The sequence below is a fragment of the Convolutriloba macropyga genome, chromosome 3 (genome assembly GCF_964194025.1).
Source record: "Convolutriloba macropyga chromosome 3, txConMacr16.3, whole genome shotgun sequence".
Classification (NCBI taxonomy): Eukaryota; Metazoa; Xenacoelomorpha; order Acoela; family Convolutidae; genus Convolutriloba; species Convolutriloba macropyga.
The window spans coordinates 52395953-52420639 of record NC_134470.1 but is presented as its reverse complement, the minus strand read 5'-3'; the positions used below and the strand labels follow the sequence as shown (position 1 = coordinate 52420639).

The following is a 24687-nucleotide window of genomic DNA, read 5'->3' as shown; positions in this document are numbered from 1 at the left end:
TTTTGTGAGGGGGAAGAACAAGCTGAAACACCCGATACACGAGAGGGAATCGATCTAGAAAAATTCAAACCAAAGTTCATGCACAAGATGCGGGTTCGCAATGGATCATAACCAAGGGTCAAACTGCTCAACCTGCAACTCTATGTGTATAATAGCTGCAGAAAAACAGGACATTACGCACGAAAGTGCTTTGCAAGGTAAACTCAGGACAGGATACATCAAATAGTCGATGGGTCATGGGATGACTGAAAGAAGAGGAAGCCAACAGTGAGCAAAATGACGATTAGGATAACTATCCAATGTTGTTGATAAAGGCGTCCAAGGAAGCGCCCGCCGTTCAAGAAGCCCGAAAATTGGATCGAAATTCAGTTGCAGGGGAAATCCACACACGCATGGGCTGATAGAGGATCACCCATTACAATTTTGCATCGCAAAAACTGAAGCAACTAGTAGGTTCCATCATATAACTAAAAGAACCTAAAAACAGGACAGAGATTCACAGAAGTCAATCAGGAGAAAAATCAGAAATATTGGTACATACATTATGGAGGAACTCATAGGCGACAATCAGAGTGATAGCAAATGGCTCTGCAGTGTTAGGGCGTGACATTCTGCAACGTTTAGGAATTCAGCTCATCCAAACGTCACATCCGAGTCTGAATCGAGTACAGCAGGAGAGCAACATCCCAACAGAAAAAGCCCCGATGGAGAAACCGGAGCTATAGGACTGAAAAATTTACTTTTAACTGGAAATATCCAGACGTTTTCAACTAAATTGGCCAGATAAAAGAATTTAAATTAAAAGAAAATTTTAATTATCCAATGAAACTGACCCAGCGAAGAGGGAAACGAGTGCCAATAATCTTAAAAGAAAAAAGTAAACTTGAAAATAACAGACTTGCTATGCAATGACACAAAAAAAGCTCTGAAATTGCCAAGATGACAATTTCGTATCACCCAGTGTCACCACATTTAAACGTGACGAATCAGTCATGAATGTGCTCAAATCAAAAGAACTTAATAAGCAAGTTTTTAAAAAAATATATGAGATACCGAACATTAATCAATTGACTGAAAATTTTATTCAATTTGCAACCGCGAATAAAATCGGTGAAATATGGTTCTTCAAAATATCTAAAAATCGCTTACGAGTAACTCCCACTGAATCAAGAAACAAGTGGAGACTTCAAGTTCTCTATCGTCAGTGGTAAGAAAACAAGAACCTACCAATTCAGAACAGGCTCTTATGGATTAGCTATGATGCTAGCAGGACTCCAAAGAGTTACACTTCTTTTAAACAATGGTTTTCTGGAAACTCACGCAATTTTTGACAACATTTCAATTGTCACAACTTCTATTTTAGATCATAATCGCAGTGGTGGATAAAACGCCCAAAAGGCTCGACGAATAGAATATCTCATTAAAAATAGAAAAATGTGAACTTGCAAGAACTCAAACAAACTGGTTGACATATTTTTATTTCCAGTGGAAAATTACCAAGGGTTGCAAAGACAGGAACGTTTTGAATTTTAGCGTCTCCGAGATCGCACAAACAAGATCACTCTTGCAGTCTGTAAATAACTTCTCAAAACTAAATCGAAATCTATTGGAAATTGCAGCAGCCTTCCGAGATATCATCAGCAAAAACATGTATTTGAACCGCGGATGGATGCCAAAAACGCATTTGCAATCCCAGAAAATGAGACTAGAGATATAATAGAAAAAAGCACTCTAACCGTAATAACAAATTTGAATAGTATGCCTTGAGAGTCATGCAGTATTAGAGACAGTGCTACACCCGAGAGAGTACAATGAAAACACACCCAACGGGTGGCAACCAGTAGCATCCGCATTGAGTTTGTTAAATGCAGCCGAACTAAAGTACTCAACAAACTATTTAGAATTATTAACAGGGGTTTGGACAACAGAACACTCTAGAATTTAGGTTCTTGGTAGCCCACAATTGTGCCCGATCACAAAACAGTACCATCAGCACTAAAATCAAATAGCGCCAATAAAACTTACATTAGCCGATTAAATCGCTGTGTGGACAGACTCATGCTGTTCAACTATACGATCGACCTTATTCTGGGAGCAAACGTAGGGATGGCAGGTTATTTATCCAAGCAGGAAAAGCATTGCCGATCTCATACTATGATAGCATTTTTATGGTGCGAAAAAAAATTGGATTTTGAAGCGTAATGGGAAAACAAAATTTCAAAGTTAAGGACCCATTCTGAAAACAGAAGCAGGATGAAACATTGGTGAGATTTGTGTTTGGATGAAAAATTCAGATAGTTTTGTGCATGGAAACACTCATACCAGATGAAGCCCGTAGGAGTGCACTAGAGCTGACCCATGAAAGAGGATACCAAGCCCAAGCACATTCACCAACCCGAACAATGATATCGGGGTATTCATAAGGAGTGAATCTGCACATTCTGAGAGGGGAGAGAAGAAGCTGAAACACCCGATACACGAGAGGAAATCGATCTAGAAAAATTCAAACCAAAGTACATGCTAAAGATGCGGGTTCGCAATGGATCATAACCAAGGGTCAAACTGCTCAACCTGCAACTCTAAACCTGCAACTCTATGAAAAATGTGAACTTGCAAGAACTCAAACAGACTGGTTGACATATTTTTATTTCCAGTGGAAAATTACCAAGGGTTTCAAAGACAGGAACGTTTTGAATTTTAGCGCCTCCGAGATCGCACAAACAATATCAGTCTTGCAGTCTGTAAATAACTTCTCAAAACTAATTCGAAATCTATTGGAAACTGCAGCAGCCTTCCGAGATATCATCAGCAAAAACATGTATTTGAACCGCGGATGGATGCCAAAAACGCATTTGCAATCCCAGAAAATGAGACTAGAGATATAATAGAAAAAAGCACTCTAACCGTAATAACAAATTTGAATAGTATGCCTTGAGAGTCATGCAGTATTAGAGACAGTGCTACACCCGAGAGAGTACAATGAAAACACACCCAACGGGTGGCAACCAGTAGCATCCGCATTGAGTTTGTTAAATGCAGCCGAACTAGAGTACTCAACAAACTATTTAGAATTATTAACAGGGGTTTGGACAACAGAACACTCTAGAATTTAGGTTCTTGGTAGCCCACAATTGTGCCCGATCACAAAACAGTACCATCAGCACTAAAATCAAATAGCGCCAATAAAACTTACATTAGCCGATTAAATCGCTGTGTGGACAGACTCATGTTGTTCAACTATACGATCGACCATATTCTGGGAGCAAACGTATGGATGGCAGGTTATTTATCCAAGCAGGAAAAGCATTGCCGATCTCATACTATGATAGCATTTTTATGGTGCGAAAAAAAATTGGATTTTGAAGCGTAATGGGAAAACAAAAATTTCAAAGTTAAGGACCCATTCTGAAAACAGAAGCAGGATGAAACAATGGTGAGATTTGTGTTTGGATGAAAAATTCAGATAGTTTTGTGCATGGAAACACTCATACCAGATGAAGCCCGTAGGAGTGCACTAGAGCTGACCCATGAAAGAGGATACCAAGCCCAAGCACATTCACCAACCCGAACAATGATATCGGGGTATTCATAAGGAGTGAATATGCACATTCTGAGAGGGGAGAGAAGAAGCTGAAACACCCGATACACGAGAGGAAATCGATCTAGAAAAATTCAAACCAAAGTACATGCTTAAGATGCGGGTTCGCAATGGATCATAAACAAGGGTCAAACTGCTCAACCTGCAACTCTAAACCTGCAACTCTATGAAAAATGTGAACTTGCAAGAACTCAAACAGACTGGTTGACATATTTTTATTTCCAGTGGAAAATTACCAAGGGTTTCAAAGACAGGAACGTTTTGAATTTTAGCGCCTCCGAGATCGCACAAACAATATCACTCTTGCAGTCTGTAAATAACTTCTCAAAACTCATTCGAAATCTATTGGAAACTGCAGCAGCCTTCCGAGATATCATCAGCAAAAACATGTATTTGAATCGCGGATGGATGCCAAAAACGCATTTGCAATCCCAGAAAAGAGTTTGTTAAATGCAGCCGAACTAAAGAACTCAACAAACTATTTAGAATTATTAACAGGGGTTTGGACAACAGAACACTCTAGAATTTAGGTTCTTGGTAGCCCACAATTGTGCCCGATCACAAAACAGTACCATCAGCACTAAAATCAAATAGCGCCAATAAAACTTACATTAGCCGATTAAATCGCTGTGTGGACAGACTCATGTTGTTCAACTATACGATCGACCATATTCTGGGAGCAAACGTAGGGATGGCAGGTTATTTATCCAAGCAGGAAAAGCATTGCCGATCTCATACTATGATAGCATTTTTATGGTGCGAAAAATTAATTGGATTTTGAAGCGTAATGGGAAAACAAAAATTTCAAAGTTAAGGACCTATTTTGTGACGCTCAAAGGGCCAGGTGGAAAAAATCAAATGATTAATCTAAACGTCTCGACCAATCAGAAGCGAGAACTTTTTTCATACTGCTAAAGCAGAGAACAAATTCAGTGTGAGAAAGATATTCTGATCATTTAGACATCGTTGGGATAATTGAGCAGTAGGACGCCGCAACCGTTGGGACGAGAACAAGGAACTAGGAGAGTCGGACGATGATTCAATTGCCAGCATACACAGTTCACAGAGTTAGTGAACAGGATAAGGGAGCAAGCGTACGCCGACACCTTGAACAACTGCCCAAGAGCTCAGTGACCAAAACTGGATATTCGTCAACGTACCCAAATACGCTTTCTATGTGGTAACCATGGACGAAGGGAGAGCACTGCCAAGTTTCTTCGATGTGGTCCTGATAGCGGCAAACATAACGCCGGACCCTCTATTATGGGAAATGGCCAAGCTCGTGTGGGACAACCCAGAAGACAAACTGGTGTATATAATAAGCATGGATATATAAAATTGAGAGTACGCAAATGATCTCTCATAATTGGGCAACTGCTTGTGGATGGACGGACGGTTAGAAATTCCCCAGAACGTAAAATCCCAAAGCATGAGTCAAATCGACGAACGTCATCATGACATCAAAAATGATCGAAGCAACGAAAGACATATTGAAGGTCGTCATGACAAGGAACATCGAGTCGAAAGATTATTGGAGAAACTACAAAATGTGTCGAACCGAACGAAAGAATACAACTTGGTTTTGATAAATAATCAAAGGAAAATTTAATACTCAGGAAAAGTTTGTATTTGCTGGTCTGATAAATTCTTGGTATGGCCTACAGCAATGTGTTGTTCAGATACAAAGTCAGAACAGCAATAAAAAATTTCAAAGAAAATAAGGCATTCCCAGAATAATAAAAGCGGATCACGTGTCAGCTTTTTGCTCATTCAAAACCAGGTCACTCTGTTGCAGACACAAAATTAAGATTGAATTCGTCCCAACGAGAAAAGTTGAACAAACAGCAGAATTCGTTATGATTTTTACCGTGGCTTATCAATTGGATAGCCCGGAAGCAAAGTTTGAATTACATTTGAATAAAAGCATTAGAGCCGTTAAGATTTACAAAAAGCAGCATAAACGACCTATCTTTTTTCAGAAATGATTGGGACCCGAATCAAATTCATGACTCAGAATTGCAGCAACAAAAACATGCGAGTAGAACTTAAACTGGAAGATAGTGAAAAAGCAATTATCAGCCATTTCAGAATCAAGTGACGGACGTCAAGCGCCCAGAAGAAGGAGGATAGCTGAACAAAGCACAAGGAAAAAGAAGAGCGAAGGCCGGCAACCGATGCTCACTGGAAGTCACAGGTAGAAGGAAGGGCGAAACGAAGAATGCGGACGTGGGATAAACTGGGTCAACGTCCACAAAGAACTACCCAGTGGGACCCCTCGATCTATGCAGAAAAATGAACGGCAAAATTGACAGATGACATTGCAATGGCGAAGACTTAGCCGAATAAAAGCAAAAGATACTCAGGGAGCCAAACGGGTAAGTGGACAGAAATAGAACAGAAAACATCAATCCAATTGGGAGGCTTGTCAACAGCAAAGATTGGCGAAGTTAATCAAATACCGCACGTTGTACAAGGCTGTGACCTCAATGCAACGCACCTAATAGACCGAAACATTGTAACGGTTGCCCCTCTTACAGAAGGTTTAACACTGACAAGCGACAGCTCATCAGGAAATGACGCGATAGCAAAGCAGTAGCCCTTGGAATATAGTCACATATTGGCCAACACCGAGCTAAGTCGATCCCTATCAGAACCACTTTAAATTACACCACGGGTACAAGCGATTCCGTTGCGGAGTGGTTCTGGTGCAAAGAGGTATCCAAAAACTCCGAATAAAAAATTCACCGAAAAAGACAACAAGAATTAAGCGTCAAGCAAACACGAAAGTCAAATAGAGCGAGAAAGCAGCACGTCATACAAGGAGCGGTGTTGCTGAGAATCTAAGACAAACCGGAGACAAAATGAGCAATTTCTGACGGAAGTCAAATTGATCAGCTATAAACTTAAAGCCCAGTGGGCACATGATTAATGTTTCATTTTAACTTAATTAATTTTTATTTTCTCGTTCACTTGGAAGAAAAAGGATGGATGGTTATTAAATAATTTGAATTAACGACAAAAATGTACAAGAAGAGGTGAATTATAGTGTTATAATAATGTTTGATTTTTTTCTGTTGTTCTAATTGTGCCAGAGGCATTGTGATACAATTTGTGCAAGAACTTTTGTTTTTTGCGAAAATGTCAATTGTTTGTTGAAAACTGGAAACAGGGCATTGAATTGCGCGAACCTTTAAGCGTTGTCATCGCTCAGGGCAATGTTGTTAAGTTGTTAATGATAGTAACCGTTTATAACAAACTACTGCACAGTTTTGAAAAGTTTAACTCATTTTCAGGCCATGTTAAGCTTAGCTTATTTACATTATGTTGTTCTCTCAAATATTTTAACTTTCTTGATTTTTTCAGAGACAATTGACCCGAAATTGCAAGCAGCGAGCAATCTGAATTATTTGGACGTGAAGCGACCAAGCATGGCAGATTATCGGACCAGCCCAAAGGTAAAGATAATAACAACTGAAGTCATACTGATATCATGGAAGTTCATGTATTCATTTTTCATTATCTTAAAAGTTTCTAAAAACAATGTTAAAATAAATCAGTCATTAACAAGGAGATGTGCATTTGGACATAATGCTCCGATCCCACTCATTCACATTCTTGGATCAAATAGCTACTCCATCGAGCAAATTAAGGAAAAAGCTCAAATAATAACGGGTAGATCATGCTTCGTAATTTAAAAATTGATATATTCTCAAATTAGGAGAGAAATGTAAGTTGTGCTCTGACTAAAATGAACAAAAACTTAGCTGACTAACACAAATTTTAGTTGAAGAAGAAATCAAATTTTACAAAATATATACAACAATTTAAATTGAAAAAACAGCGATTTGGTCAAATAAACACCTAAATTTTTTTGCATGATTCTTACCTAATACAAAAATTTTCAAAAGAAAAAAGATGCCTTAATCAGTAGAGGGCGCTAAGAAAAGCAAAAATTGGGCCACCAAGTCTGCATTATAATTGTGAGCAGGTCTATTATTGTTAAGAACAAGATTACTCGTGCGAGTCAGTCCGTAGCATAGTATGTTCCATACTTCTCAAAGTTGCAAAAACAACCATCAAATTCTGTTGAGAAACCGTTGGGAGCATCCGAAAGCAACTTTGCATTGGAGAAAATTACTTCTACTCTTTGAGCCAAAAATCATATCGTTCTTTCTCGACAAAAACAAAAAAGGCCTCAACACATTCCAGAAAGATAATTGTAGTAAAATTTGAAAGACACAGACACATTGTAAAACTCACAAACGCACAAACTACACACATTACACACGCAAACACAAAATTACAAATCCCAACAAAAAACTTTTTTAAAAACCTTCTTTTTAGGAACTGATCCTTACTCAAGGTTCGTCTTCGTTCACTTAAGTCTCTTTTGTTGTTCTTATAAATAGCTCAGAAATGACCTTTTTGAGGCAACTGTATCGATAAATGAATTTTTCATTTTTTTCGGAAAATTTTGTCTTCCTTGATGTTTCATAAGCATAATGAAACAATCAGTTATTCTTAAATTTTTGCAGATGTGTTACCAGGGAATATTAAAAAAACGTATTTTTGCCTTTGGACAAATTTGAAGCTGCAGTTTGTTACAAATATTCAGTATTTATTTTCAAAAAATTTAAAGTAAATAACTCTCTCAGACTGATTCTCTCTTTCTCTCTTATACACACATATACCACGAAGCCCGCAAACCCATACATCCATATTTTCACATCAGCGCAAAAGCACACGAATACAAACACACACACACACACACACACACACACACACACACACACACACACACACACACACACACACACACACACACACACACGAAAACACAAATACGAACCTTGATTCCAAATAAACTTTGATGGAAACTGATCTTCACCCATGGTTCCCAAGCGCTCATTTAGTTCTTAATGTTTTATTTGGAAACTAGATGTGGGCTTCATGGAGCAATTCTATCGATAATTTTAAAAAATGACACTAAAGTTTAAAAAAAAACTTTTTGAACTCAGTAATTTGTTCACGAGCTCAATAGGCCAATTCACGAGCTCAATAGGCCAATTAATATCTCAAAATCTGGCAGATGTGTTACAAGCTAGATTTAGTAAAATCAATTTTGCTTTAAAGCATTTTTAAAACAGCAGTTTATCTCAAATTTTAAGTACTTTTTCTAATTTTTTAGATGTCTGACTGTTTTTGCACTCCGCCTCCACTTGAGTCTAACATGAAAGTCAACATTAAAGACTGTCCATACAGACTGTTGTTTAGTGCATTGAGGTAATTTGCTTCTCAGGAAGTTTTATATAGCAATTTTTCGCTCTTCGGAGTATTTTTAAAGGTTGTTTTGAATTTTTATGCCAATCGAAAAAAAATTTTTTCCCTAATTTTAAAAAACTCTTTGTTTCTAACCGAAACACCGCAGACTCGAAGAGATCTAATAACAGGGCAATTAAAAAAACAGAGGGGTGGAAAAAATTCAGAACATTTGTTTTAAGTTTTCCAAACTTACGATCTTTAAAGCCTCCAAATCTGAAAATTTTCTAAATTTAAACACAACAGATGAGACTAATTTGAGCGATCTGTCTGACAAAATAATGAACACAAAATGAAGAAGAATAATTTTTCGTCTTTACTTTACTATATTGAGTTTTGTTGATTTGATGCTCTTACCGTGAAATCGTTTTATACGTCTCCGTTGTTTGGAAAATACTGACATCGTCAATTTTTATGAAACAGGAGGGAACTTTTGCGGAACAAACATTGGAATTTAGAAATGAATACATTTTTCTGCTTTGAGCTTTAATATTTCAAATTTGATTTTTACTATTTTGAGAGGTGCGAAATTCCTGTTCTATTTTTAAACAACTTTTCGAATTAGAAAAACATTGGTTCCAAGATTGGTTTTTAATCGGCAGGAAACAGGAAGATGGACAAAATTTTTTTTTTAATTTTGACAAAAAATAATTTATTTCGAATTTTTTGGTCAAATAGTGTAAGAATGGTTAACTTTTAGGCTTGAACTGTAAAAAACTACTCCTGGCAACCTAAACGCCGCTTAACTTAACTAAATTTACTGGTAATTTCTCTTTTTGTTTTTTTTTCTCCAATTTAAACGCGATCTGTCACCCCTCCCCCCACCCCCCAAGCATTTTTTTTTGCGTTTTCATTTTTCCAACCAAGTTTCAAAATATAAAGTTTTTCCCTTATACCAAATTTCGGATAATTTTTTATATTAATCAAAACAAAATTCTGATTGCTCCAAAAAATGGTTTTTTTTCTACGATACGTATTCAAAAACTTAAAATTCGACTGAAGAAAAAAAGTCAACCTCGCATATAAAATCCCCCATTTTTCAGAAAACGTTGGCTCAAGAACGGATTAAACAAAACGCAGATAGGGAGAAAATGTTTATATACACTTTTTTTCTCAAAAAAACAGCAACCAGGTAAACAAAATTCTTTGAATATTAAAACCACTTTTCATAATGGCTTGATTTCACTAGAATTTAGCTGATAGATGTCATTAATAAGACTACTAAAATGTCATTAATGTCACTAATAAAAAAGTTGTAGTACGGTAAGTACATGGTGAGTACACAAGCAAGACATACGCGGTGAGTAATATGCACGGTGTCCCAACCACACAAAAACCATTTGTTATTGACATCGACTGTAAGCTTTTGATACATTCACCTATGCTTCGATAAATTTTGACAAATTCTTCATAATTTAAAATTCTACGCATGATGCCTTCTCTCTGTTCTAGTCAATTTTGACAACCAAGCTAATGTTTATCTGTATTATGCACGGAATAAAATTACTCGTCAAGTTTTCACTTTAAGAATTTACTTGGAAAATGAGTTCCAATTTAGGTTGAAAATGAAACCAATTTAGTTTCTTCCCCTAACATGACTTGCATTTTAATTTATAACGATTACCTCTGGTTAGTGTTGTGATTTAAACTAAAATATGAAGTTGAAATAACAGATTTTTGATGAAGGAAATGATGGAAAATTGGTCCTTATGCTCAAGATTTTGTTTTTTCCTGCAATTTGCTCAGCAATGAAGTGACAGGTTTTTCCGAGTTACAGGCATAATTTGTTTCCCTTTTTGTTTAGAAGGTTGACAAATGGGCTCTTCTGGACAGGTATGCGTGTGACAGGAACAAAGTGGTGACGAAGAAATCATTCCTCAAAATTGGGGTCTTCAGAAGAGGCAATATTGCTGTTAGTCCATAAATTTACAAGACACTCCAAATATCAGTTGAAAAAAAAGAATTCTTGGGGCTCAATTAGTAGTATATCGTGAGCAAGACAGGGGGGGTGGTAAAAAGACGTACATATGTATCAAGATTACGTAGAGCCTATTTTCATCAATTTTCCAAAGACGTACCTGAAAAAAGAGAGTGAGAACAGTAGACCTGTCATCTTATTATAATTATCCAGGGGTAATTATCGTAATTACCCCAGGGAAATGCATCCAGTTGAATTTTCTGCTCTAATGCATTTCTAGCTATTGTTATCTACCTTATCTTTTTTCCAAGGATTAAGTCTTTTACGATTTTTTGGTAGTTTCGTTTGGTAGTTTCTGTTTTTTTCTCGGAAGTTATAATTTCAAAAACCCGAAACCATAGTTAAATTTTTTCATAAACAAACCTGCTCGTTTGCCCCAAATGATTCAATGTCGTACCATGACTATACTTGACTTGCTAACTCATTGTCATGTTCGATATTCACTTTAAAGCACGTTGAGGCTGAACACGAACTTGATGGTAATGGACCGCTTAAAACCCAACCTGTGGGTAAGCGTAAGGCATCGACAGAGAAGTATTTTAACGGGCGATTGACATGACAGACATCTTGTCCGAGTAACATCACAATGTCTTTATTGGAATATGTCACGGGATCAAGGACTGCTAAATATTGGTAAGTCTCTTGCAGAGCCTGAACATTATTTATGCCTGAGCCGACGTTCAGACTCTCTTTAACGAAACGGTTGATGGTAAATGGTTCGAATTTCTGGTGTTTTCCTGGTTTCACACTAACTTCAACAAGCTTAGTATCATTTACTTCTTCCGTATTAATACCCTTGACAGTTAGCTTTAGTGCTTTACCGTGCAAAACGAGTCTTTTTGCGAGACTACCGGCCATGCATGAGATACTGCAGGCGGTATCACACAAAACTAAAGCTTTGGTATCTAAACTGGACGAATTGACCAACTGCATTTCAGTCACCTGAAGGAGCCCCGTAACGTCAGTAACAGATGACATCATTGTGGTCTTAATAGACGGCTGCTGACTAGTAGTTGCTTTAATTTGACATGTGTTGCCAGAAGGCTGAAAGCGATAGGGATTTGTTGACTGTTTTAATGGAAAAACCCTATCTGCTACATGCAACAGTGTATTATGCTCGCTATTGCACCCTTCTGCGCGGCAGATCCTTGGTTGAGGGCACAAGCGGCATGTGTTCTAGTCCGTAAGCACGAAAAGCAAAGTTTGTTATCCACCACCAACTTAGCTCTCTGGGTTTGAGTCTTTTCCTTGAAAACTCGACACTCCCGTAACTGGTGGTTACCTTTGCATAATATGCAGCACGAGTAAGTGTTTGTGGAAGGAGATGGCATTTGCTTCTTTGTCTCCCCTTGTTGTGAATTTGATGCAAACAATTTTGAAGCTGTCTTGGTCTTGGTTACTGAAGGTCTTTAGGTTTTGCCTTGGTTGCCCTTTGTTTCATAAGATCATGGGCCTCAGCCTTTTCTTTAAGCCAATCGTTAAAGTCAAGGTGGGTAGGCTTTACCCAGTGTTTTTTAATCGTAAAGAGCGACAATGACTCTTTCATTTTTGGTGGTAACTTCTGTACCGCTTGGTTAACTAGGGAGGCGCTCTTCAAGTCAGCGTCATATGATAGCGACTTGAAAACCCCAACGAGGCTGGATATTGCTGCAGAATAGCTAATGCTGTTATCACAGCAGCAACGGAAGGTGCGATTTTGTTTACTCGGTTATGATTATTCTGAAAAGTGTTGTGGACGGTAGGCTGATTTTTCAAAGGGGTGTGTGGAATCGGATCTGTGAAGTCAGGTGCGAATACCGGGTTCGGGACGGGAAGGGCATTAGCATTAGTGGGTTCGAAACTGTGCTGTTAAGTGTTTGGACTTTGTGGGGCGCTATGGTACAAGAAAATCTTTATTGCGGGGCCGGATTTTTTGTCGGAAAAGGAGGAACAGTGGCGTTTGGGGCTCGGGGAACAAAATTAATTTGTTGTCGGGGGCATATACGCTGGGCAAAATTGTTCTCAGGCAGACTTGATGTTCCAGGTCCCCTGGATCGTGAAATTTGAATCGTGAAGATCTGTCATGGTCTTGGTTACTGAAGGTCTTCAGGTTTTGCCTTGGTTGCCCTTTGTTTCATAAGATCATGGGCCTCAGCCTTTTCTTTAAGCCAATCGTTAAAGTCAAGGTGGGTAGGCTTTACCCAGTGTTTTTTAATCGTAAAGAGCGACAATGACTCTTTCATGTTTGGTGGTAACTTCTGTACCGCTTGGTTAAGTAGGGAGGCGCTCTTCAAGTCAGCGTCATATGATAGCGACTTGAAAACACCAACGAGGCTGGATATTGCTGCAGAATAGCTAATGCTGTTATCACTTTTGGTCATTTTAGGAGGCAAAAAAATGCTCAGTTTATCCATGTGTGCACTTACGACTGCCTGTGGCTGGCCAAATTTACGTTCTAAAGTTCTTAGTGCATCCTTGTATATGAAACCACAGTAAGGAAACTCGGCTATTTCGATCTCTGCTTTACCAGTGACAATCGTTTGAAAGTAGTTCAATTTAACGTCATCAGTAAGCGACAGTAACGTTATCGCGCTTTTGAATTGACCATACCACTCATGCCACTGTAACGGGGCGCCAATGAACTGTGCAAGTTTCCACTCGGGCAAAGGGTCGTTTTTCTTACTTGTTACAGCATCAGCCAATTCCCTAATCGATGGCGCATTGTCTGCAATTGAAAAGACAGTTGCAGACACCTGCGGACCACTCCAACTCAACGGTCTGGGCCCAATATGAGGATATGTTGGCGTAAAAACCGGAGTGGTTAGACGACCAGGTACCACATTATTAGTAGTTGCGATCGGTTTCCTGTTCTCTGCCGGATGGTAATTGCTTATTAATCAAAAGGGGGGAATTCTGATATGTTCGTAATGGAACATTAGAGTTTGAGGTTGCGATATGTGCCTGTACATTTGGAGGCACACTATTCATGGTAGTATTGTATTGGATGACTATTTACGGTCTGTGCTGTGGAAAACACCAATGGCGCATATTTAGCACGAAGTGATAGCCAGGAGGGCTATTGGGCATATTTGGGACAACAGCAGCAACGGAAGGTGCGATTTTGTTTACTCGGTTATGATTATTCTGAAAAGTGTTGTGGACGGTAGGCTGATTTTTCAAAGGGGTGTGTGGAATCGGATCTGTGAAGTCAGGTGCGAATACCGGGTTCGGGACGGGAAGGGCATTAGCATTAGTGGGTTCGAAACTGTGCTGTTAAGTGTTTGGACTTTGTGGGGCGCTATGGTACAAGAAAACCTTTATTGCGGGGCCGGATTTTTTGTCGGAAAAGGAGGAACAGTGGCGTTTGGGGCTCGGGGAACAAAATTAATTTGTTGTCGGGGGCATATACGCTGGGCCAAATTGTTCTCAGGCAGACTTGATGTTCCAGGTCCCCTGGATCGTGAAATTTGAATTTGTGCGTGTGGAAAAATCTTGGACAAATTATTTTGACTTACTTGCGGTGCAAATGACTGTGGTAAAACGGGCTGTTGAATGGGTGGTGATGAAACCACTGGGGCATGCACAGAAGGCTGGTGACTATCAGCGGTTCCTTAGGTAGTTATGCCTGGACGTGCCATGCCTTGTTGGCCTGTTTGATTCATTTGCGCCCGTAGGTGAGCCTGGTACAACGCCTGTGTTAGCAACAGCCAAAAACTTCTCAGGTGGGGTATAATAGGGGTCGAGTTGCTGCAAGATCTCATTGCATAAATTGTAATTGCCTCGACAATTTTTTGGAATAGAGTGCCTCAAAATTTCAGTGTTGTGATCTTCCACTATTCTGGCGGGTGATTCGTAATCTCAGGTGAACCAGTTTTATCCCCATTGTTGGAAATTAAAACAAGTGAGATGTTGATCCGGTCCTGGACAGCCTTTTCATTTCTCATTGAGCTCCTAGCACTTAGCACTCTTCAGCAATTACGTAATCCTAGCAATCTTTCTAGCACTCTTTAGCAATTACGTAATCATGCTTGCGCTGTTTAGTTGTTTTTGACGTGGACATCAGTGAGGAAACTCTAGAACGAATGGAAGCCCTCGCTTCCTGAAACTCGCTCTATTTGTCATCAGCAGAATTGATGTAGTCTTGTTGTCATTGACTCCAAGTAAAACTCTAATGAAGAAACAAGTGCACTTGGATCCTCCGTTTTTCTAGGTAAATGCAATCCGGTCCTCATTTTTGTCTACAAAAGTCATAAAGGCTTTTGTTGCTTTTTGCTACTAGGCGTTCAACTTTCACTCGCCTACTTTAACTATTTATACCCATGAAAGATATCCTCTTGTATAGCATTCAATTCAGCTTCACGCTTTGACCTGGCAGCGTACAATTTTTTGACTTTTGGATTAAGACTGTGAGACATCACGATGTTACCACTTCAAACAACAGCAAAACTACCACTGCACCCGGTTATATTTTTTACGCAAACTCCAAACAACCGAATCCACGCAAAACAAGCGCAACGCAAAAAACACCAAAGCACAGCAAACTGTAGACAGTCTGTAAAACAAACCACCCAAAGAGCAGAAAAGATCGTCAAGCACGCAGTGCCTGACAAAAAACAGAAATGGAGCGCTGAAAGCTATGCGCTCATCGCGAAGTGAGACAAAGAACAAACGGGAAGCCGAGCGAGCAACGCGCGACGGAACGGAAACGGGACGGACGGGAAGATGAGCAAGAAACGCGCAACAGAATGAAAACAGTACGTTGTGGAGAGAATGGCCGGGAAATGAGCAAGGAGGTTAGAGTGAACTGTGATAGCAGAACTCAGCAAAAATCTGAACCAAACCACCTAGCCGTAACTCCGGAACAAACTGAAGTCAATCCCTGGGAGGGATAGAAGCTACTGCAAGACAAGCTAGCATAATTCATTATGGGGCTCAATACAACAACAAAATAAATTACGGCAATGCAGTAGTATACTAAATGAACGAAAAGGTCAAAAAAATTATAAGGCGTAACTCAAGATTAAAATTAAGTCACACCCCAACAATACCCAAACCGAAACAACCAATCAGCAAACTAACAATATTAAACAAGCCATAGATGAATAAATAAACTACAAATGTGTATTTGTAGATTATGACAGTTGGAAAAGTCGAGAAACAATCCAGCCGTAACGTGATAATGAACTTAAGTTGATCAAACGTACAGCAGCAAAGTTAATATACTAAAACAGGGAAGCTAGTAATTTAGTAAAGTTGAAAAAGTCAAAAGACAATCCAGCCGTAACTCCCGAATCAACTAAGTCAGACCCTAGAAAGCTAAATGACCAAAACATCAAACCAGCATACTAGCATTGTCAACATACTTCAACAAAATCGAAAACTTACTTCATCACATATGACAAATTACACGGAAATCCAAAAAAGTAGACGGAAAAAACGAAAAGCGAATTTTTGGGAGAGCGACGTTTTTGAAAAAAACACGGAACACAGAAAATTGAAGACTGAAAGGACAAAAAGGACGCGGACGAAACGCTACATAAACGAGCGACGAGAAAAATTATGGGAATTCGACAATTTTTTCTGTGGGCCTTTGGTTGTTAATTTTTCACAAATTTTCTGTGTGTATTGAGTTTCACTCAAACGGAAAGCCATTTTGCTAGAAAAATTGATTTTTTGACAAATTTGTCAAAATTTTATATTTTTCAGTTTTTTATTTTTTGGTGAACTTTTTTTTGCAATTTTTTAAATACGGAACAGTAATCCAGAAAAACCTGACTGTTTTTCGCCTGAAAGTACGGTTTTTCAGTATTCGATATTGATATTCTATGTTTTTTTGGGTTGCCTCAAAACTGACCAAAAATTTTCAAAATCGAAAAATTTGACAATTTAGCATAATTATCTCTAATTTTTCACAATATCAGAGGTCATTTTTGATATACGAACCGACTGTATCATTTTTTTGAAACTTTCGGCAAATCTTCCGAAAAATTTTAAAATCGACGTTTTTCGTCTCAAAAATTAAGTTTGGGGGGGGGTTTATGTTGACCTTTTACGGATATTTTTTTAAAAAATTGTTTGATTTTACTAACCCATGAAAATATTTAAAAGAAAAATCAGGGGTTGGGTTTCTTGCCGTCTACATTTTAATTTGAATTATGAATTTACAGCAAAAATTGTAATATCTGTTTTGGTTCTGTCTTACAGTTTTTTCAACTCTGTGTCGATCGATGGAGCTCCGACATCAATTGCACTAAAAACTGGAGTTCGTTCGGAATAGTCTCCACAAAAAATTGGATAGCGGGGCTCATATTGTCCCGGTCAAGGTCTCTTCGTGTGTATTGAACTCCTCAAATGTTGTTCGTCCTGCCAGCTGCGTTTCTGGATGCCTTATGAAGCCCATAATGTAATTGAAATACTCCTGATCATTCTCCGTGCACTCTGCAATATCGGCAATAAATTTACATATTTTATTCAAAACGTAGTATTGAATTGATTGTACTTTTTCGGAGAGCGCCCCTCTCACGGTAAATTTGAAGTCATTTGTCGGAAGTCATTTGTCATAATTTATCCACTTGGTGTGGCTGATTACAACAAACGCTCTCTTGTGAAATATAGAGGTGACTCAGTAAAGAGCGGCACTATATTAACTCTGACGAAATAACAGAAACTCGGAAGATTCAATTCGTCATCTGTAAAGGCATCAACGTATAAGGATTAAGACGTACAGTTCAGAGTGACACAATCAGTTAATCAAATTTTACAAATTTTGCAAATCGAAATCAAATTTTACAAAATATATACAACAATTTAAATTGAAAAAACAGCGATTTGGTCAAATAAACACCTAAATTTTTTTGCATGATTCTTACCTAATACAAAAATTTTCAAAAGAAAAAAGATGCCTTAATCAGTAGAGGGCGCTAAGAAAAGCAAAAATTGGGCCACCAAGTCTGCATTATAATTTTGAGCAGGTCTTTTATTGTTAAGAACAAGATTACTCGTGCGAGTCAGTCCGTAGCATAGTATGTTCCATACTTCTCAAAGTTGCAAAAACAACCATCAAATTCTGTTGAGAAACCGTTGGGAGCATCCGAAAGCAACTTTGCATTGGAGAAAATTACTTCTACTCTTTGAGCCAAAAATCATATCGTTCTTTCTCGACAAAAACAAAAAAAGCCTCAACACATTCCAGAAAGATAATTGTAGAAAAATTTGAAAGACACAGACACATTGTAAAACTCACAAACGCACAAACTACACACATTACACACGCAAACACAAAATTACAAATCCCAACAAAAAACTTTTTTAAAAACCTTCTTTTTAGGAACTGATCCTTACTCAAGGTTCGTCTTCGTTCACTTAAGTCTCTTTTGTTGTTCTTATAAATAGCTCAGAAATGACCTTTTTGAGGCAACTGTATCGATAAATGAATTTTTCATTTTTTTCGGAAAATTTTGTCTTCCTTGATGTTTCATAAGCATAATGAAACAATCAGTTATTCTTAAATTTTTGCAGATGTGTTACCAGGGAATATTAAAAAAACGTATTTTTGCCTTTGGACAAATTTGAAGCTGCAGTTTGTTACAAATATTTAGTATTTATTTTCAAAAAATTTAAAGTAAATAACTCTCTCAGACTGATTCTCTCTTTCTCTCTTATACACACATATACCACGAAGCCCGCAAACCCATACATCCATATTTTCACATCAGCGCAAAAGCACACGAATACAAACACACACACACACACACACACACACACACACGAAAACACAAATACGAACCTTGATTCCAAATAAACTTTGATGGAAACTGATCTTCACCCATGGTTCCCAAGCGCTCATTTAGTTCTTAATGTTTTATTTGGAAACTAGATGTGGGCTTCATGGAGCAATTCTATCGATAATTTTAAAAAATGACACTAAAGTTTAAAAAAAACTTTTTGGACTTAGTAATTTGTTAAGATTCACGAGCTCAATAGGCCAATTAATATCTCAAAATCTGGCAGATGTGTTACAAGCTAGATTAAGTAAAATCAATTTTGCTTTAAAGCATTTTTAAAACAGCAGTTTATCTCAAATTTTAAGTACTTTTTCTAATTTTTTAGATGTCTGACTGTTTTTGCACTCCGCCTCCACTTGAGTCTAACATGAAAGACAACATTAAAGATTGTCCATACAGACTGTTGTTTAGTGCATTGAGGTAATTTGCTTCTCAGGAAGTTTTATTTAGCAATTTTTCGCTCTTCGGTGTATTTTTAAAGGGTGTTTTAAATTTTTATGCCAATCGAAAAAAAATTTTTTCCCTAATTTTAAAAAACTCTTTGTTTCTAACCGAAACACCGCAGACTCGAAGAGATCTAATAACAGGGCAATTAAAAAAACAGAGGGGTGGAAAAAATTCAGAACATTTGTTTTAAGTTTTCCAAACTTACGATCTGTAAAGCCTCCAATTCTGAAAATTTTCTAAATTTAAACACAACAGATGAGACTAATTTGAGCGATCTGTCTGACAAAATAATGAACACAAAATGAAGAAGAATAATTTTTCGTCTTTACTTTACTATAGAGAATTTTGTTGATTTGATGCTCTTACCGTGAAATCGTTTTATACGTCTCCGTTGTTTGGAAAATACTGACATCGTCAATTTTTATGAAACAGGAGGGAACTTTTGCAGAACAAACATTGGAATTTAGAAATGAATACATTTTTCTGCTTTGAGCTTTAATATTTCAAATTTGATTTTTACTATTTTGAGAGGTGCGAAGTTCCTGTTCTATTTTTAAACAACTGTTCGAATTAGAAAAACATTGGTTCCAAGATTGTTTTTTAATCGGCAGGAAACAGGAAGATGGACAATTTTTTTTTTTAAATTTTGACAAAAAATAATTTATTTCGAATTTTTTGGTCAAATAGTGTAAAAATGGTTAACTTTTAGGCTTGAACTGTAAAAAACTACTCCTGGCAACCTAAACGCCGTTTAACTTAACTAAATTTACTGGTAATTTCTCTTTCTGTTTTTTTCTCCAATTTAAACGCGATCTGTCACCCCTCCCCCCACCCCCCAAGCAATTTTTTTTTGCGTTTTCATTATTCCAACCAAGTTTCAAAATATAAAGTTTTTCCCTTATACCAAATTTCGGATAATTTTTTATATTAATCAAAACAAAATTCTGATTGCTCCAAAAAATGGGTTTTTTTTCTACGATACGTATTCAAAAACTTAAAAATCGACTGAAGAAAAAAAGTCAACCTCGCATATAAAATCCCCCATTTTTCAGAAAACGTTGGCTCAAGAACGGATTAAACAAAACGCAGATATGGAGAAAATGCTTATATACACTTTTTTTCTCAAAAAAACAGCAACCAAGTAAACAAAATTCTTTGAATATTAAAACCACTTTTCATAATGGCTTGATTTCACTAGAATATAGCTGATAGATGTCATTAATAAGACTAATAAAATGTCATTAATGTCACTAATAAAACAGTTGTAGTACGGTAAGTACATGGTAAGTACACAAGCAAGACATACACGGTGAGTAATATGCACGGTGTCCCAACCACACAAAAACCATTTGTTATTGACATCGACTGTAAGCTTTTGATAGATTCACCTATGCTTCGCGATAAAGTTTGACAAATTCTTCCTAATTTACAATTCTACGCATGATGCGCTTTCTCTGTTCTAGTCAATTTTGACAACCAAGCTAATGTTTATCTGTATTATGCAGGGAATAAAATTACTCGTCAAGTTTTCACTTTAAGAATTTACTTGGGAATTGTTGAGTTTCAATTTAGGTTGAAAATGAAACCAATTTAGTTTCTTCCCCTAACATGACTTGCATTTTAATTTATAACGATTACCTCTGGTTAGTGTTTTGATTTAAACTAAAATATGAAGTTGAAATAACAGATTTTTGATGAAGAAATGAAGGAAATGATGTAAAATTGGTCCTTATGCTCAAGATTTTGTTTTTTTCCTGCAATTTGCTCAGCAATGAAGTGACAGGTTTTTCCGAGTTACAGGCATAATTTGTTTCCCTTTTTGTTTAGAAGGTTGACAAATGGGCTCTTCTGGACAGGTATGCGTGTGACAGGAACAAAGTGGTGACGAAGAAATCATTCCTCAAAATTGGAGTCTTCAGAAGAGGCAATATTGCTGTTAGTCCATAAATTTACAAGACGCTCCAAATATCAGTTGAAAAAAAAGAATTCTTGGGGCTCAATTAGTAGTATTTCGTGAGCAAGACGGGGGGGGGGGGGTAAAAAGACGTACCTATGTATAAAGATTACGTAGAGCCTATTTTCATCAATTTTCCAAAGACGTACCTAAAGAAAAAGTGAGAACAGTAGTCCTGTCATCTTATCATAATTATCCAGGGGTAATTATCCTAATTACCCCAGGGAAATGCATCCAGTTGAATTTTACCCTCTAATGCATTTCTAGCTATTCTTATCTACTTTATCTTTTTCCAAGGGTTAAGTCTTTTACGATTTTTTGGCAGTTTCCTTTGGTAGTTTCTGTTTTTTTTTCTTGGTAGTTTCAGTTTCAAAAACCCAAAACCATAAATAAATTTGTTCATAAACAAACCTGCTCGCTTGCCCCAAATGATTCAATGTCGTACCATGACTATACTTGACTTGCTTACTCCTTGTCATGTTCGATATTCATTTTAAAGCACGTTGAGGTTAAACACGAACTTGATGGTAATGGACCGCTTAAAACCCGACCTATGGGTAAGCGTAAGGCATCGGCAGAGAAGTATTTTAACGGGCGAATGGCATGACAGACATCTTGTCCGAGTAACATCTCAATGTCTTTATAGGAATATGTCACGGGATCAAGGACTGCTATGTGTGTGTAGGTCTCTTGCAGAGCTTGAACATTAATTATACCTGAGCCCACGTTCAGGCTCTCTTTAACGAAAGGGTTGATGGTAAATGGTTCGTAATTCTGGTGTTTTCTGGTTTCACAATAACTTCAACAACCCTAGTATCAGCTACTTTTTCGGTATTAATACTCTTGACAGTTAGCTTAAGTGCTTTACGGTGCAAATCGAGTCTATCTGCGAGACTACCCGCCACCCAAGAGATACTGCAGGCGGGATCACACAAAACTAAAGCCTTGGTATCTAAACCCGACGAATTGACCAACTGCTTTGCAGTCACTTGAAGGAGCCCCTTAACGTCAGCAACAGATGACATCATTGTGGTCTTATTAGACGGCTGCTGACTATTATTTGCTTTTATTTGACCTGTGTGGCCAGAAGGCTGAATACTACAGGGATTTGTTGACTGTTTTAATGGAAAAACCCTATCTGCTCCATGCAATAGTGTGTTATGCGCGCTATTGCACCCTTCTGCCCGGTAGTTTCTTGGTTGAGGGCACTAGCGGAATGTGTGCTTGTCACGTAAGCACGAAAAGCAAAGTTTGTTATCCCCCACCAACATAGCTCTCTGGGTTTGAGAGTCTTTTCCTTGAAAACTCGACACTCCCATAACCGGTGGTTACCTTTGCATAATATGCAGCAAGAAAAAGTTTTTGTAGAAAGAGATGGCATTTGCTTCTTGGTCTCCCTTGGTTGTGAATTTGATGCAAACAAAGCTTTTTTTGGTTTTGGTTACTGAAGTTCTTCAGGTTTTGCTTTGGTTGCGCTTTGTATCATTAGATCGCAGGCCTCGGCTTTTTTTAAGCCAATCGTTAAAGTCAAGGTGGGTAGGCTTAACCCAGTGCTTTTTAACCGTAAAGAGCGACATTGACTCTTTCATGTTTGGTGATAACTTGAGTACCGCTTGGTTAAGTAGGGAAGCGCTCTTCAAGTCAGCTGGTCGTTTTTCATACTTGTTATCGCATCAGAAAATTCCCTAATCAATGACGCATTGTCTGAAATTGAAAAGACAGTTGCAGACACCTGCGGACCACTCCAACTCAATGGTCTGGGCCCAACATAAGGATATATTGGCGTAAGAACCGGAGTGGTTAGACGACCAAGTACCACATTATTAGTAGTTGCGATCGGTTTTTTTGTTTTCTGCCGGATGGTTAATAATTATCAATCAAAAGGGGGAATTCTGATATGTTCTTAATGAAACATTAGAGTTTGAGGGTGCGATATGTGCCTGTACATTTGGAGGCACACTATTCACGGTAGTAATATATTGGATGAGTATTTACGGTCTGTGCTGTGGGAAACACCAATGGGGTAGTTATGCCTGGACTTGCCATGCCTTATGGGCCTGTTTGATTAATTTGCGCCCGTAGGTGCGCCTGGTACACTGGTACAATGCCTGTGTGTTAGCAACAGCCAAAAAATTCTCAGGTGGGGTATAATAGGGGTCGAATTGCTGCAAGGTCTCATTGCTTGAAATGTAATTGCCTCGACAATTTTTTGGAATAGTGTGCCTCAAAGTTTCAGTGCTGTGATCTTCCACTGCTTCGCCGTCGTTGTTGCTAGGGCATTCTGGCGGGTGATTCGTAATCTCTATTTCAACATTTTTATCCCCATTGTTAAAAATTAAAGCAAGTGAGATGTTGATCCAGTTCTGGACAGGCTTTTCAATTCTCATTGAGCTCCTAGCACCTGCAGTGGTTTCAGAGTGGCTAGATTTGGAAACGGTGTCCAGCAATTCAAATTCTTGTAGTGTAGCCTCTGCCAACCGTTTCCTGTTGTTTTCCTCCAGTTCATCTAATTTCATTTGTTTTTTTTCTGTTTAGCGAGGCGAATGGCTGCCCCCTTGTTTCACAATTTCCTCGCGCTTCGTTTTAGCAATTACGTAATCATGTTTGCGCTGACTAGATGTTTTTGACGAGGCCCTCAGTGAAGAAACTCTAGAACGAATGGAAGCCCTCGCTTCCTGAAACTCACTCACTTTGTCATCAGCAGAGTTGATGTAGTTTCGTTGTCATTGCCTCCAAGTAAAACTCTAATGAAGGAACAAGTGCACTTGGATCCTCCGGTTTTCTAGCGAGCGCAATCCGGTCCTCATTTTTGTCTACAACATTCATAAAGGCTTTGTTGCACTTTGATACTAGGCAATCAACTTTCACTCGCCTACTTTGACTATTTATACCCTTGAAGGATATTTTCCTGTATAGCATTCAATTCAGCTTCACGCTTTGACCTGGCAGCGTACAACTTTTTGACTATTTGATCAAGACTGTTAGGCATCACGATGTTACTACTTCAAAAATCAGCAATACTATCACTGCACACGGTAATCTATTTTACGCATACTACAAACGACCGAATCAAAGCAAAACAAACACAACGAAAAAGACACCAAAACACAGCACACTGTAGACAGTCTGTAAAACAAACCGCCCAAAGAGCAGAAAATGTTGTTGAGCACGCAGTGCCCGACAAAAACAGAAGTGGAGCACTGAACGCTATGCGCTCATTGCGAAGGGAGACAAAGGATAATTGGGAAACCGAGTGAACAACGCGCGACGGAATGGAAAAGGGACGGACGTGAAGTTGGGCAAGAAACGCGCAACACAACGAAAACGATACGTTGGGGAAGGAACGGGCAGGAAATGAGCAGGGAGGTTGGAATGAACTGTGACAGCAAACCTCAGCAAAAATCTCAACCAAACCACCTAGCCGTAACTCCAGAACAAACTTAAGTCAATCCCTGGGAAGGATAGAAGCTAGCATAATTCAATATGGGCTCAATATAACAACATAAATTACGGCTATGCAGTAGTATACTAAAAGAATGAAAAGGTCAAGAAATTAATTAGCCGTAACTCCAGAATAAACTTAAGTCACACCCCAGCAATACCCAAACCAAAACAACCAATCAGCAAA

At 38.2% G+C, this 24687-nt stretch overlaps 2 protein-coding genes across 3 annotated transcripts in view; both read left to right on the top strand.

The window, feature by feature from the left end:
- LOC142336269 (uncharacterized) overlaps positions 1-24687 on the top strand; it is a 556260-nt gene that overhangs the window by 94769 nt on the left and 436804 nt on the right. The window lies entirely within an intron of this gene.
- The window catches only part of LOC142337129 (uncharacterized), a 92698-nt gene that overhangs the window by 59681 nt on the left and 8330 nt on the right, over positions 1-24687 (top strand). For both annotated transcript variants that reach the window (XM_075386229.1, XM_075386228.1), the window contains exons 14-15: positions 6962-7053; positions 10722-10829. In XM_075386229.1, coding sequence (XP_075242344.1) covers positions 6962-7053; positions 10722-10829 — 200 coding nt within the window. The remainder of the gene's footprint in view (positions 1-6961; positions 7054-10721; positions 10830-24687) is intronic.